At 40.1% G+C, this 15,080-nt stretch overlaps 1 protein-coding gene across 1 annotated transcript in view; it reads left to right on the top strand.

Moving 5' to 3' along the window:
* The first annotated feature begins 1,969 nt into the window (after positions 1-1,969).
* The window catches only part of mvb12ba (multivesicular body subunit 12Ba), a 15,964-nt gene continuing 2,853 nt past the window's right edge, over positions 1,970-15,080 (top strand). The window contains exons 1-5 of the mRNA XM_030756916.1: positions 1,970-2,212; positions 4,117-4,239; positions 14,396-14,503; positions 14,646-14,742; positions 14,877-15,006. Coding sequence (XP_030612776.1) covers positions 4,129-4,239; positions 14,396-14,503; positions 14,646-14,742; positions 14,877-15,006 — 446 coding nt within the window. The 5' untranslated portion in view covers positions 1,970-2,212; positions 4,117-4,128. The remainder of the gene's footprint in view (positions 2,213-4,116; positions 4,240-14,395; positions 14,504-14,645; positions 14,743-14,876; positions 15,007-15,080) is intronic.

Raw genomic sequence — 15,080 nt, 5'->3', positions numbered from 1 at the left:
GGTCTTGAAGCCTATAGCCTCAAATTTCCGCACCTGAAAAGAATTAAAAACAGATCACATAGATTAATGAAACCCACCGTATTATTAGAGCACAAGTAATTGTTTATTTCTAGCAAATTATAGATAAAATATGGTCACAAAATATAAACAAACATAGCTTCTTTGATATCTAATTGAAAAAATACTGTTAATATAACAAAAGAAATGATGAAAATTATGGAGATGTCTATGATAAGCTGCGCTTATATGCCAGCAACATCTTAACACAGCTCATCCATCATACATGGGTGAAGTCAAAGCAGGAAGACAAAGGTAGCAACAGGACTTTGCTTGTAAAGCCCAAATCATGTTGTGCTCATTCACAGCATTGATTATATGGAACAAAAGGACTTTCAGTTCACTTCATTTAATGTTAATATCTGAAACATGTTAATTTTTACTTCAGGCAATATGGGCAGAATCAATTATCCAGCCAACATTTTGTTTTCTTTGGACAGCTTTGACCCTCAACCATCCAGTGATTTCACCTTTTCTTTTAGTTTTTGTTTGGTGGAAAGACTTCTGTAGCAGACCTAGCAGGTTTTTGTGCTTTCCTGATTGGGAGCCTGGCAAGATGTGCAGGGCCTGAATTTGGGGCGTGTCACGTTGAGACAAAGAGTAATGCACACATTTGTTTTGTTAAAAATCTACTGGAGCTCCCAAGACAAGTTATTATGTGACTTACTTCTAAGTACTTCTGTTCTCCATGCTTGTCTACTGATCTCAGGGTTCCCCCACCCACCAAATCCCACTAACCGCTGTATGTAACCACAGTATCAAGGATATCTGGCCTGGAAGCAAGGTTGTTTTTGTATCCGATTTGACTGTGGTAGAAATAATGGCAACCAAATGAGACAGTTGAGGACTTTTTGCTTTTATATTTCATCCAAAACAGTCACAAAATCAAGGTTTGTACACCTTTCACAGGCCTCTCTTTAGACTATGGCTTGAAATCAAAGAATGATTTAGTGGCCTAGACTTTCCCTCTGTCTGAGTCTCATTGCCATATTGCAAATTTGGATGGGAATTTTGGGTTACAGGCAGCTTGTGAATCTCTCATTCTACTCATTCAGCTACTAGGCTTTCATCAACTGAATCACTGAAGAAGAGAAAATGGTGACCTCTCCTGATGCACTAACAGTCAGACACTGTTATAATAACTTATTTGGCACCAAGGTTTTTCTGTTGTTATAACCAACACAAAACAGTACAATTAAATGTATGTTGATTGGTGCTTCCAAATGATGTTAGATCTAATTTTTGCATTAAACAGAATTGTTTATATCAGTGTTTGACAGTGTTATCTTAACAAGAACATGATCTCTGTCTCACTATCCACTTGCCAATTATGCCTAGCCATGATTGTTGTTGAGTTTTGAAATTTTAACAAGAAAGTATCTCTGCTGCTTGCCAGTAGTAAGTTATGATGTTCCTAATAATACAAAATAATTCATTAGACACCTTTATGTCTTTCATTGCTATATTTTAAAATATTGTTGTTTTAAAGGCATCTTCTTCAGTTTACCTTGACCGCAGCCAGAAAATCTAAAGTATGCACAGCACATCTTTGCATATGAATATGGCAATTCTCTGGTTATGCTTTTGGGATCAATTTGCTTTGAGAAATTTTGGTTAGCACTGCTGAAAATAGGACTCAGAAGAGATGTGAGTCCACTGAGAAAAAAAAATTGACTCATTCAAAAAAAATTTTTAGTGCTACAACTGATTGATATATATTTAAGAGGAAACCACATAACATGTTACACTACACTGTCAGAAGAATGAGACTGAAAGAAGACAATTGATCCAAAACCTTAATATAATGGAAGTTTTTAGCGACATTTCAGTCCACACTTACAGACCAGTTGGTGGCGGTAACGCACAATTTCACTGTTTGCCAACCGCCAATAACTATTAACAAGAAGAGAAAGAAGAGGTGCAAGAAGGAACGCCTGCTTCTCGCTCGGTTCTTTCCAGAACTCCTTCCTGGAACCGCTAACTGAAAAATGATTATGCAGGTATCCACAGAGCAGCGTTTGTTGTGGACTGGGTTGTTTGTTACAGCAATTTTTTAAAGATGCAAGCCTTTCCAAAGCTGTGAAACGCTGTGAGAAAATAGGACACAGAGGAAAATCCTCGGAAACCGCTCGCATCCAACTGTTAGCCTGTTTCGGTAAGTGGTCAACCCAACTAGATTGCTAACCTTATCAGCTACTGCAAATCCGGTGTCTTAAAAATAATGTGATACGTAATTGACTGGGGTATGTTCTATAAATGGCCTGAGGAATAACTTTCGCTCTCCGGCTGGTCAGGAACGCCATAACTGATGTTAATGGCTGACCAGGCTTGGTCGTCGGTTGCAGCTGGTGTGGAGAAGATAAGCCACAAGAGCTCACTAGCTTGTTAGCTTCGTCACATAATTAAGCTTTCACCCTGACCGTTGACAAGCGAGGGCGAGTAATGGTTTGACGACAAGTAATTTAGACATAGGAAAAAGTTAACCCGTTGGGTTAGTTATAACTGTTGTTAGATATTTCTGCTTGACATCGGAACCACTGCGTAATTTGTCCTGTATGGAGAGAACTGCCGAATTCTTCGGACTTGCATTTAACCCCTTCGGTCACGATACAGGAATTTTGGTGAAAAATAAATATTTTTTGCCTACATAATCGTCTAGGTACGAAATGTCAGAAAATTAACATTACACTACTATATGTAAATATAGAAACTGAATACACAATTGTGTATACGGTGACCGAAAGGGTTAATAATGTGCTATTTATCGGAACACCACCAACCCCAAATCCTCAGATTGTGGGCAGTTCTCACTGGATCTAAAACACTTAATTGACGTCTCAATTTTTTTTCATTGTATTACTCAAGTTTTGATTGTTTGGGCTCAGAAGAGAAATCCAGTCACTTGCAGAGCTCTCTCTCGAGACCAACTTTCAGTTTCTCATGGGCAAAATCCTTTTCAACAAGTTTGTTTGCTTGAATTGACTTTTTGACTATACCCCTGTGAAGCGGTTCCCAAAGTGTGGGCCAAGGTACTCAAGGGGGCCGCAGTTAAAAAAAATATATATACTCACAAAAAAGTTACAAAAAGTTACTCACAAGTATGCAATGTTACATATTTATATGAATGTGTTTATTTATATAAAAAAAATCAATTAAAACTGGTAATAGGTGGTGGTTAGTTTGTGATATTACTCATTATTCATGACCCAAATTTACTGCTCTCATATTGAAGTTTGTACCAGTGGCAAGTGGGTCACATATTGGCATTAGCACTTTACATATGACTAAGTAGTATTAGTAATTTATAGGGGAGCATGGGATTTTTATTTTTTTTTGGTTTTTAAGTGGGCCGTGGCCCTCTTGACTTTAGAAATGCTGCTCTACATCACTTATATTAAATTTGTGCAGTTTTGCCATGATTGATCTTGTCATATCAATGCTAAAAGTTGGTCATTGAAAAATAGACAAGAGGCACTTGTGTCCTCAAAACAGTCCTGCTTTGCTGCCTCATAGCACGTTAACATGGAAACGTTTCAGAAAAGATCTCTGTTTACACGGAAATGCAAATGCTTTACAGCCTGTCCTTTTACCTTGCTTCTGCTGCCTGTATCTTCGTGGTGTGGGTCTAGCAGCAGTTAGGATTAATTCCAGGTGCTTCCGTGGGTGAATAATCCATTTCGGAAATTATTTAATGTTCGCTGAAATAAAGTTAAAGAATGTTTGCCAAGTTCTAATTGTGTGTATTTTAAAAAAGCTGCTGTGCTTAGGCGTGCCTCAGGCCGCTGCAGCTACTCGCGCCACCATCTTTTCAAAAAAGCAACTGAATATTCATTATGGGGTTTTGCACTGTATTCTTTGAATTATACACCAGCAGTCATTAAAAATCAGCTCAGCAAGTAAATCTGTAAACTAAAAGAATTTACCTTGTATGTACAGTAGAGGGAACTACGTCTTCATTGCAGGTAGACTAACTTCAATCCTGGTAATTGTCCCTATTCCCTTCTTGTCCTTTTTGTGTGCCTGTTTTCCAATAAGCTTGTCTATGTTTGTTTGTTGCAGAATGCTTTAAAAATGCCTGAGGTTCGGGACCTTTCTGAAGCTTTGCCAGAGATGCCAATGGACCCAATCACTGGAGTTGGAGTGGTAGCCTCTAGGAACAGAGCACCCACTGGATATGATGTGGTAAGCCACAGAACACAACTCAGGAAAGATGAGTTTGAGCCCAGTGGTCTCAAACTCTCAGCAGGGGGGCCACATCCAGCCTCGCCCCTATACTTCCAGCCTGCAATTTGATGTAAAAAATATAAGACAATTGAGCCCTTTAAGTTACATTTTTTAAATTTTGCTTTCCCCTTCAATTAAGAGGCGTTAGCAAAATGGAAGGTGGGCTGGAAGTAGGGCGTGGGGCCAGAAGTGACCCACAGGCTGAGAGTTTGAGACCACTGCTGTAGCACAATTCCATACACTTCCTTTGATCCCTTTGACTTATGGACAGACTCCCAACTTCACTCTCATTTGTTGTACATTTTGGTTAGATTAGCCATCCAGTTTACAAAACATCTCTAGAGATAGGGTTCATACAGGTGCTGGAAATCCTTGACAATGCCTGGATTTTAATATTGTCCTTTCAAGGTTTGAAAAGTGCTTGAATTTTGGATATAGTGCTTGAACCTGCTTGAAATTGTGATTGCTTTTTTTAAAAATAAAAAATGGGTGGGTAAATGCATGTGGGCAGGGGTGTGTGTGTGTGTGTGTGTGTGTGTGTGTGTGTGTGTGCGCCTCCCGGCTGCTTCTCGGTGGTCGCTCCTGCGTCCCCCGCTTCCCCGGTGTGTGGGTGCCTTGGGGTTCCTGGGCCGGGCTGGATGTTCTGGCGTGGGTGTCGACCTGCTCTCCTGGGGGCTGTGGGCCGGGGCGGCTTGGGCTTCTCCGGCGTGGGGGGGGGCTCTGCGGTATGTCGGGCGGTTCTTGGGCACCTGGGCACCTGGGCCCTGGGGCCCTGCCGGCGGCCTGCACGGGGGGCTGGCCTCTGGGGGGGCCGGTTTCCTGATGCCTCGAATTCCCTGGGGCCCTTGCCCCTCGACTGGGGGGGCTCCATTTGGGACCTCCCTCTCCCCTCTGCTGGGGTGGGTATGCGGTTGTCGCTGGAATGTGCGGCCGCGGGTTTTCGTGGCTCTTGATGGGCTGCGGATGGCTCGGATTTCCTGAGTCCTTCTCTGCCTGCCTCTGGCTCCTTGTGGGCGGAGCGGCGCCTTTCTGCCCTCGTTGGTAAGTGCATTCCATGACACAGACACTAACGCAATCACAGCATAACAAAATTGTTGTTCTTACAACCATGCTTCATTCCCCCAAGCCTGTCAACTGGAATTAAATGTATATGTACACAAATAAATAAAATAAAACAAACAACAAAAACACAAAATATTAACAAGAAAAGCCTATAGAGACCCTATAGAGCGTATCTTGGAAGAATAAATATGTTTGGCACAACAATGCATTCAGATCACAATTCTGCTTGCAAACAGTGCCAGACATGACAGGCTTTAAAAAAAATAAATAAATAAAAAATAACTATCTGATTAAATAGTTCACTTATCAGATGGAGAAAGAAAATGAGTCGGAAAGTCTAAATTGAAAATTTCTCCACCTGGGCCTGACTTGCAGGTCTGCATGTGACCTGTCAGTCTGTTTGTGAGCCCGCCCCTCACCTGAAGACAGAGAGTCACTGTTTTGAGTGTTGACTGAAAAACTACAAATTCCAATAATGGATTTAAAAAATACTATAGAGTGATATTTGTGGTTGGGGTTGAAATTCCATGTTTGTGGGAGCTGGGAGAGCTGTTTCATTGTTGTCGTGTGCGAAAACCAGATTGAACACTAAGTCTCCTGTCAGTATACACAGTCTATGCACCTATAGATAAACAAATTACATACATGAATACTTCTGTGTTCGGCTGGACAGTTTTGCAGAACATGTGTCTCTTGTTGTATATGGTCACTTTGACAGAAAGCACAGTATTTAAATGAATCACAGAGGAGATAAACTTTAGTTTAGTGACAGACAGGGGTGCCCAATACGTCGATTGCGATCTACTGGTCGATCGCAAGAGGAGTGCAGGTAGATCGCATGGAGCTCCCAGTGAAGTTGGGGAAAAAATGTAGATCGCACGGCACCCTACGCATGTGCATTTAACCACACTAGATTTGCTTTAACCACTTTAACAAGCTGCCGTGTCACAAAGCTAGTCTCCAGTTTGTTTTAAACAAAACTGAAGAAAAGAAAGGCTATAAAAATGAGTTCCGTAGCCGGTCCAAATAAGAAACCCAAAACTTACCACTTCCATACGGAATGGGAGGAGGATTTTTTTTTTTTTTTTTTTCTCACGATGTCATATTTGAAGTGCGTTTGCCTCATGTGTCAGAGTGCCATTGCTATTCCAAAGAAGGGAAACGTAGAGCGGCATTTTCAGACTGTCCACAAAAACTATGACATTGACTTTCCTCATTGGACTAAGGTAACAAAAATGAATGTACACAGTTGAATTGTGCAATGTGGGTTAATGCAGTTATGCAAGACAAACTAATATGTGTTATAGATGAAATTTAAAATATACTTTATCCTAAAAGTACAAAATATGCAATAATAATAATTTAAATAATATAAAATAAATATGCGTTTTGCATTTTTATTGTGGGTAGATCCTTTTGGCTTGGTCATCTTTCAAGTAGCTCGCAAGCTGAAAAAGTGTGGGCACCCCTGCCTTAGTGTATCGAGTAATGCCGAAATTAAGTATGCATAACTTAGATCATTGCCGCTGTTAATTTTTGGAAAGCCTTCATCCTAAATGTTTTGAACAGAGCTCTACTTATTTCTGCCATATTTCTTTAGAGCAGAGTGAACACGCACATCAGTAGTGCTGCTCGTTTATGGAAGAATTCATAATCACATTTATTTTTGGTCAATATTGAAATCATGATTATTTAACATGATTAGTCATTGACTTTGTAAACAGACTGCATTTACTGCATTTGAAGAAGAGTCAATACCTCGAAATCTAGTGCACTTCTACAATCTCTTGAAAATAAATACTAAATTGAAAATAAAATACAGAATGCACAAATAAAATATAGAAATATATAAATAAATTGCAACATAGAGATTATAAATCAAACAAAAAAATTAATAGAAAGATAATGCCAGTTATCACACCTAATAATACTAGGAAGAAATAGAACCAAGTTAATCAGACCAGATAAATGTGCTCAAATTTTTGTGACTGCCATAACATACTAACAGATCCTGTACATGTATTCAAACGGTTTGGTATTAACACTGGTGGGAACGGGAGTCCGGGCTTTTTGGTCATGACTTGGGGTGCGGTGCTAATTATATCCGTGGAGCAAATATTGGTAGGGACCTCTCCCTTCAGTCCCTTGCTGATCATGCCTTGTGAATGGTAGTGAGATGTTATTTGATATTTTTTAGGTGTGTGTCCTTACTGTCCCTGCCTAATTCTACACCCCAAATCCAGTCAGGCTGGCCCATTACAGCCCAGAAAACCACTTCAAACTAACTCAAAAACATTTAGGCCAACATAGCAGATACTAGTTATAGTGGCAACGCTGCAGTGTTTGTGTTGCAGGTGGTGCAGGTCCCACCATGCAGCAAAGCTGTGTTAATTATCTTGCTGTTGTGTTTTTGTGTTTTATATGCAGTATGGCAGACAGAAACAAATAAAATGCTGGGACTCTTTTCCCTCCTGGGTCATTTTTTTTCTCTTTTCAAGTGTGAACATATTTTTCCCTCTAGTTTTTCCAGTTCTTTGTTCATTCCCTCATGTCCATTCTGATAGTTTCAATGATCTCCTTACAGGAATTTGCTCGCATTTGTTGAATCCTTATATCGATGCTCTGATTATTATTCCTTATACCAGTGATTCTCAAAATCAAGGCCTCGTGGCCCAGTGTCCTGCTGATGTTAGATGTGTCCCTGATCCAACACACCTGAATCAAATGGCTGAATTACCTCCTCAGTATGCACTGAAGTTGTCCAGAGTCCTGGTAATGACTTCTATATTTGATTCAGGTATGTTGGATCAGGGACATATCTTAAACCTGCAGGACACTGGGCCATGGGGCCTGGATTTGAGAATCACTGCCTTATATTGAGGTAATGATTGTTATTCTCTCACTAATAAATTCAAAATCTCTGGGGAAAAGTACGGAAATGCACAAGAGGAATCTGCGGTGCTGAACGGGCAAATCAAAATCGTTGCAGGCTGCACCAACCTGACATGTTACATGCTACGCCAGGGCTCTTCAACTCCTGGCCTCGAGAGCCCCTTTCCCGCATGTTTTAGATGTGTCCCTGATCCAACACACCTTAATCAAATGGTTGAATTACCTCCTCAGTATGCAATCAAGAGCTGTGTCCAAATTCAGGGGTCGCATCCTTCGAAGGCCGCATTTGTAGGCAGATTACGTCACAGCGAGGCGACGAAGACTGTCCAAATTTGAAGACTCCTCCAAATGTGGTCGACGAATGCGTCCTTCTTTTCTCTAATTTGAAGAATGGGTCCGGTGTATCCTTCGTGGCCTACCATATCCCATGATTCATTGTGCATCAACACTCAAACACAAAAATGGCGGAGGATATTGGCCAAAAAGTTTGAAAAATGACTGTATCTGTGATACAAAATAAAATTTTAAGATGTTTTCAGGTGAGAATGTAAATGTGTAAACCTCAAATATCAGTTTGTTTTATCACTATATAGCTTAATTGCAAAAAGTGTGCCGCCATTTTTGGAGCTGTCCATTGCCACTACTCTACCAGCAGCTCATCTCGCTAGCTGTCAGCTGACCAGGCTATCGAGGCTCGTTTTAGCCGGAGAGAACATCCGACTGCCAGCACGTCCTTTTCAAACCCCCGCTGGCTTTCGCCACTGAGTGGAAGTTAAGCACAGTTATAATTCACTCAGATGATCTCTAACAGCTGTCTGGTTTATTTCAGTGTTTCATTTGTTCCTCAGCAAATCGGTTTGCCTGAAATTAAATTTATGCATCATAACTGGATAGTTTTATTCAACATTAATGTCTCAATATAGTTGGAAATTAATCATTCACTCAGCTGTATTCCTTGATGTTGAAATGTGTTATGCTTCTTTTAACAGCTTCTTTTGAATTAAAGACTTAAAATTAAACCACAAAACAGAGCAAAAGTCCGCTCTCCGTTTAACCAGCTGCTTTTTCACAGCTGAGCTTCACACTGTCACGGTTACTAGGCAACATGAACTATGCTGAGGTGGGGGCGGGCGACGCTGATATGAAGACTAGAACGTCCAATTTCACAGCCACTCACTTCCGGCCTTTGCGGTCTTCGTGGGCCGTGAAGGACCCGGTCTACGTAGGACGGGTCCTTCGAAGGATGCGGCCCCTGAATTTGGACACAGCTATGTTCTCCAGAGTCCTGCTAATGACTTCTATATTTGATTCAGGTGTGTTGAAGCAGAGACACATCTAAAACCTGCAGGACAGGGGCTCTCGAGGCCTGGAGTTGAAGAGCCCTGGGCTACGCTGTAGGTTACTGTGTCGGATTCAGAGGGGTTTCTGGTTTACGGCATAAGCCCCACAAATACCTGATGCAGAAGCCTATTTTCAGCCTAAGAGTATACTTGCAGAGTGTAATGTGACATCATCATTTTAATAATATTTGTTGATTATATTGTTTATGTGATTGTTTGGAGCCAAAATTAAAATTCAATTAATTGGACAGCCCTAACATACAGCCTTGTTGAGCAATCCTGCTGCTTTTTTGTATCACATCTTAATGCGCCGTTCACTAACAGAATCCAGCAATAATCAATTCGCATTAAAATTTTGAATTTATTTTTTGTTTAAAACCATTAGCAGTGTGGTTAAATAATTGTTCTATGCCGTTCTATATTGGGGCTAATCCTTATTAGCAAGCTAATGCTAACCGCTAAATGCTGCTTGCGCTTGTTAATTGAGTGATGGTATCTACGTATGTAACTGGAAAGCACCTCTGAAGCCTAGGCAGTAATCAGTCTTTGTGGATGTGTAGTTACATTTCTTGAGGTGCATGTCAGGTTAGGTTCAGAGAGGATTTTTGGTTATGTACGTAGGACCTATGCAGAACTCTAAATCAGGCCTTATTAGATCAATAGTGATACTTTTTGCACATAACCCAGAAGAGTTACACATCATGTATTTAATGACTCCCAGAGTGCCGTTTCCGTCCACTAATGGGGTTGCAGAAATCACTTAAAAGGCATACACAACAAAAACATAATCTAGATGTTTTATTGATCAGCTGCTAAAAGCATTTTCTACGTTCAAATATCAGTCTCCATGTTGTGAGCATAAATTATCATGTTTTTAATGCAACAATAGGAAGTGATATCATCTTGCTGGGAACTGTAGTTTTTTTTCCTTGAAGGCCTTTCATAGCCCCACTGGTGCTGAAAAATTAGTTTGACTATGGCTTTCTGAATACAAGTAGGACTGCAACTATCGATTATTTTAGAAATCGAGCATTATATTGATTACTCCATTAGTTAATCAAGTAACTAGATGAGAAATATTTTTTCCCTATTAACTTTCATCTGCATATTTTAAATTCCGTACTGCAGATTTTTACCGGTGTGAAACAAACAGCGGTGGATGGAGCAGCTACAGAGTTCTCTTTTCTTCATGTTAAAATGAAACATCGATGCAACAAATTTGTGTCGCGAATTTTTAATAATCACATTATTTGAGTTACTGGAGGAATCATTGCAGCCCGATCTTTGCATTAAATTTTAAATTTGTGTATCAAAGTACATGAAGTTGGTATTTACCTTTCATGCTGGGATTTTTTTTTCTTAAACTGGAAACGTGAAATATTCATTTGAGCTTCATTTTTCCTCTTAGTTCTTGCGTTCATGCCGGTTGTCATTTCGATTTCCATAGCCTGTGAAATCAAGCACGCGCACAACAAGTGATTCTGAGATCAAACATGCACATTGTGAATAAAATGGCCAATGCTCTGTTGTAGATTGCAAATTGAGGTGAAATGATACAGGTGCTAGCAGCGATAATGGTACCAACCTAGCTGAGGTGGAGTCTATGGGGTGCACGCATGTTTGATAAATGCAGTCACAGCAGAGTTCTGAAATTGAAGCAATGAAATCCTCAGCCCGGTGCAAGGGCAACTCAGCAAGGCGCAGCGCCTGGCGCTCAACCACTAGCTAGAACACTGACACTGCTCCTCCTGGTGAATACACATGACATTACCACCAGTTTTGCTAAATGCTGCTTAGGGTTTTTAAACTTAATGGTCGCATTGCCCACGTCATAAGAGGGGGATCTCATTTGGGCCCCCAAGGTCCTGTCGAGGATCGGCTGACAATTTTAAGTACCTGTATCTGTACCAGGGTGGCCCACCCAAGAAAATGTATATGTGGTGAAACATGCAAAACATGGTTTAGTCATGTATCTTGAAATATTTTAAACTAATCATTCTCACTACAATGACATTTTAACTGAATGAATTGCTAGTTAACCCTGGCAAAATGATCTAAAATCCTGTTCTCTACCTGATGAGGTATTAGACTGTTATGTTACTAAAAATGTTACTACAAATGCAGTGAAAGTAATTTTTTTTTTAATTCTCAAATGGGGCTTAAATACACACTGCCAGTGTGGAATCATATTATTTTGGAGACTGTATATTTCAGGTATATTAGTAGCCATTAGGGCTAGGGATGTGCCGATCCGATATTCAGTATCGGTATCGGTCCGATACTGGCCTAAATTACTGAATCGGATATCGGAAAGAAATAAAAAATGTAATCTGATACATTAAATAACGTTTTGCTTACATTAGCTGCATTACAGTGCTCCGTCGTCGTCGTCTTCTTGTGGGTTTGCGGTTGACCAAACCAGCTTAGAGCTGCATTACCACCACCTACTGGAACGGAGTGGGGGATCAGGAGTTAGAAAAAACCCTCAGATTCTCTAAAGTTCTCCGTCACTGCGACGGATTCCCTTTGACACTGAGCGATCATACTCGGGTAATACTCGGGTAATCAAAGGAATAACTGATAGAATACTCGATTGCTTAAAAAAAAAAAAAACAATAGTTGCAGCCCTAATGAAATTTGCAACATACCATAAGTCAATACATCACCTTCTCACATAGGAGCAATGGGATTCAGGTGATAGAGCAACTGTTCTAAGTAAAGTTTATTTATATAGTGCTTTACACAGACAAAGTCATAAAGCACTGTACAATAATTAAAACGCAATATCAAAAACACAAAACAAAAAAAAACAGATAAAACACCATGCTAAAACATAACATGACCATATTAAAAGAAAAAGTATAAAAATAAAGTCAACAGAAAGTCTGGTTAAACAGAAAGGTTTTCAGCTGTTTTTTAAAAGACACCACAGAGTCAGCTAAATGGAGTTGGAGTGGTAAAGAGTTCCAGAGCTTTGGTGCCACTGCCTGAAAAGCTCTGCCCCCCGGTCCTTAGTCTTGTATGTGGGACAACTAAAAGATTTCAATTTTATTGTGTGAGACTCTTGACTTACGTGAAATTGATCCAGGCATTTAAAAACAATTTTTAAATAATAATAATACAAAAGAGATTGGATTTGTATCGGTATCTGTGATATTCAAATGTAAAATATCGATATCTGACATAAAAATGTGGTATCGTGCCCTAATTAGGGATGGCACGATACCACTTTTTTATGTCCAATACCGATATTTTACATTTGGATATCGGCTGATACCGATATAAATCCGATTTTTAAAATTGATCCAAGCTTTTAAAAAAATTAAAAAAAAAAAAAAAAAAGAAAAAGTCAACAGTCTCTCACACAACAAAATCAAAGTCTTTTAGTTGTCCCATGTACGAGACTAAGGACCTGGGCGGACAGAGCTTTTTAGGCAGTGGCACCAAAGCTCTTGAAGCGTTTACCACTCCAACTCCATTTAGCTGACTCTGTGGCGTCATTTAAAAAATAGTTGAAAACTTTTCTGTTTAACCAGGCTTTCTGGTTTCTGACTTTATTTTTATTCTTTTTCTTTTAATATGGTAATGTTATTATGTTTTTAACATAGTGTTTTCTGGGGGGGGGGGGGGTGATATTGTGTTTTAATTGTCTTTCTGTCAGTGAAAAAACTATATAAATAAACTTACTTACAACAATAACTATTACCTGAATCCTGTTGCTTCTGTGTGAGAAGGTGATGTATTGGCTTATGGCATGTTGCAAATTTCATTAGGGCTGCAACTATCAATTATTTTAGCAATTGCGTATTCTATTTATATTGATTACCTAAGTAACTGGATAAGAAATACTTTTTTCATATTAACAGTTCATCTGCATATTTTAACTTCCATACTGCAGTTTTTCCCTGTGTGAAACAAACAGGGTGGATGGAGCAGCTACAAAGTTCTCTTTTCTTCACTTACTGATCAGGTGGTTGATGAAGGACCTCCAGCAGTTTCACAGTAAAGGTTTAATGGAGGTTACAGGGACGAAAAGGCTTCTTTTGGACACTAGAAAAACATTTCGTCCGCTCCATCTGAGCTGACCGGCTCCGCCTCTTTCCACTTGTGCAGACAGACTGCACGTAAAACAGCTGACTGCTGCTGTTGCATTATCAATGTTTATGTTAAAAAACTAGGGGCTGCGTGAGCGTAATCTTGTAATGCTTTATATTCACAAGCATTCTCCTAAATACGTTTCTACTGCAGGTCTATATTTAGTCACAAATCAGGGATTAAAGTATCAAAAGTATTTTGACAGGGAAGGGGTCCTTCCGGTACTGGACGGTCACCAGTGCTAATAGCTGCGCTCGCTAGCAGTATGTCCAGGAGCTGAAGTAGAGAAAAAAATAACAGCTGATTCTCAGCACAGCGAGCACAACACACAAACAAGGCAGAGAGCGGTGGAGGCGTGGAAAAACATGTCAGCGATGATCACTCAGTGTCAAAGGGAATCCGTCGCAGCAATGGAGAACTTGAGGAGGGGTTTTTTTCTAACTCCTGATCCCCACTCCATTCCAGTAGGTGGTGGTAATGCAGCTCTAAGCTGGTTCGGTCAGCCGCAGACCCACAAGAAGAAGACGACGACCGAAAACTGTAATGCAGCTAATGTGGGTCAGCTGCAGACAATGTATTTGAATTGCTGTTAGTTACCAGGAATTTTGCCTGATAACAGCAATTCATGAAAAACATTTTTGGCAGTTTAATAAAGGAAGGAACTGAGGCATGTTAAAAGAATCCACAGATATAGTCTCAGTTTGGTTCTCCCATCCCATTTATAGGTCTCAACAACAACAGATGGCCTGGATGCTGACCTATGGAAAGATGGCCTTTTCAAATCCAAGGTGACCCGTTACCTTTGCTTTACCAGAGTCTTCTCTAAAGAAAATGTAAGTTTGCTCACCTCATCAGCCAGTTATGAATAAAGTAATACTTTAAACAGATAACATGTTTTGGTGGTTGTATCTGTTTTTCCAGTAACCCTGTCCTTTCTTACCACACCACTCTTGGGCTCAATTCTTTCCTCTCCAGAGCCATTTAGGTAATGTTCTTGTGGATATGAAGCTGATTGATATAAAGGACACTTTGCCTGTGGGTTTCATCCCGATCCAGGAAACTGTTGATACTCGTAAGTTATCATCTTACCTGGAAAGGCACTCAGATCAGAGCATTACTGTTTGGGAAGTATGTGTGAAAATAATTCCTCTTTTTAACCCCTCAAATTGCCATTCATAAACCTCATTCAGTTTCTTTCTTCCACAGAGGAGCAGGCCTTCAGGAAGAGGAGACTCTGCATCAAATTTATTCCACGGGACTCCACAGAAGCAGCCATCTGTGATATTCGCATTCTGGGGCGCTCCAAGCAAGCCCCTCCTCAGTACACTTTCATAGGGTGAGCACCACAGCTTTAAATCAAAATTCACTTTTTGGTGTAAAAGCTAAAGAAAATGGTTTATAAAAGAAAGT

Source organism: Archocentrus centrarchus, chromosome 20 (assembly GCF_007364275.1).
Source record: "Archocentrus centrarchus isolate MPI-CPG fArcCen1 chromosome 20, fArcCen1, whole genome shotgun sequence".
NCBI lineage: Eukaryota > Metazoa > Chordata > Actinopteri > Cichliformes > Cichlidae > Archocentrus > Archocentrus centrarchus.
Note: the sequence above shows the minus strand (reverse complement) of the source record. Positions and strands in the feature narration are given on the sequence as shown.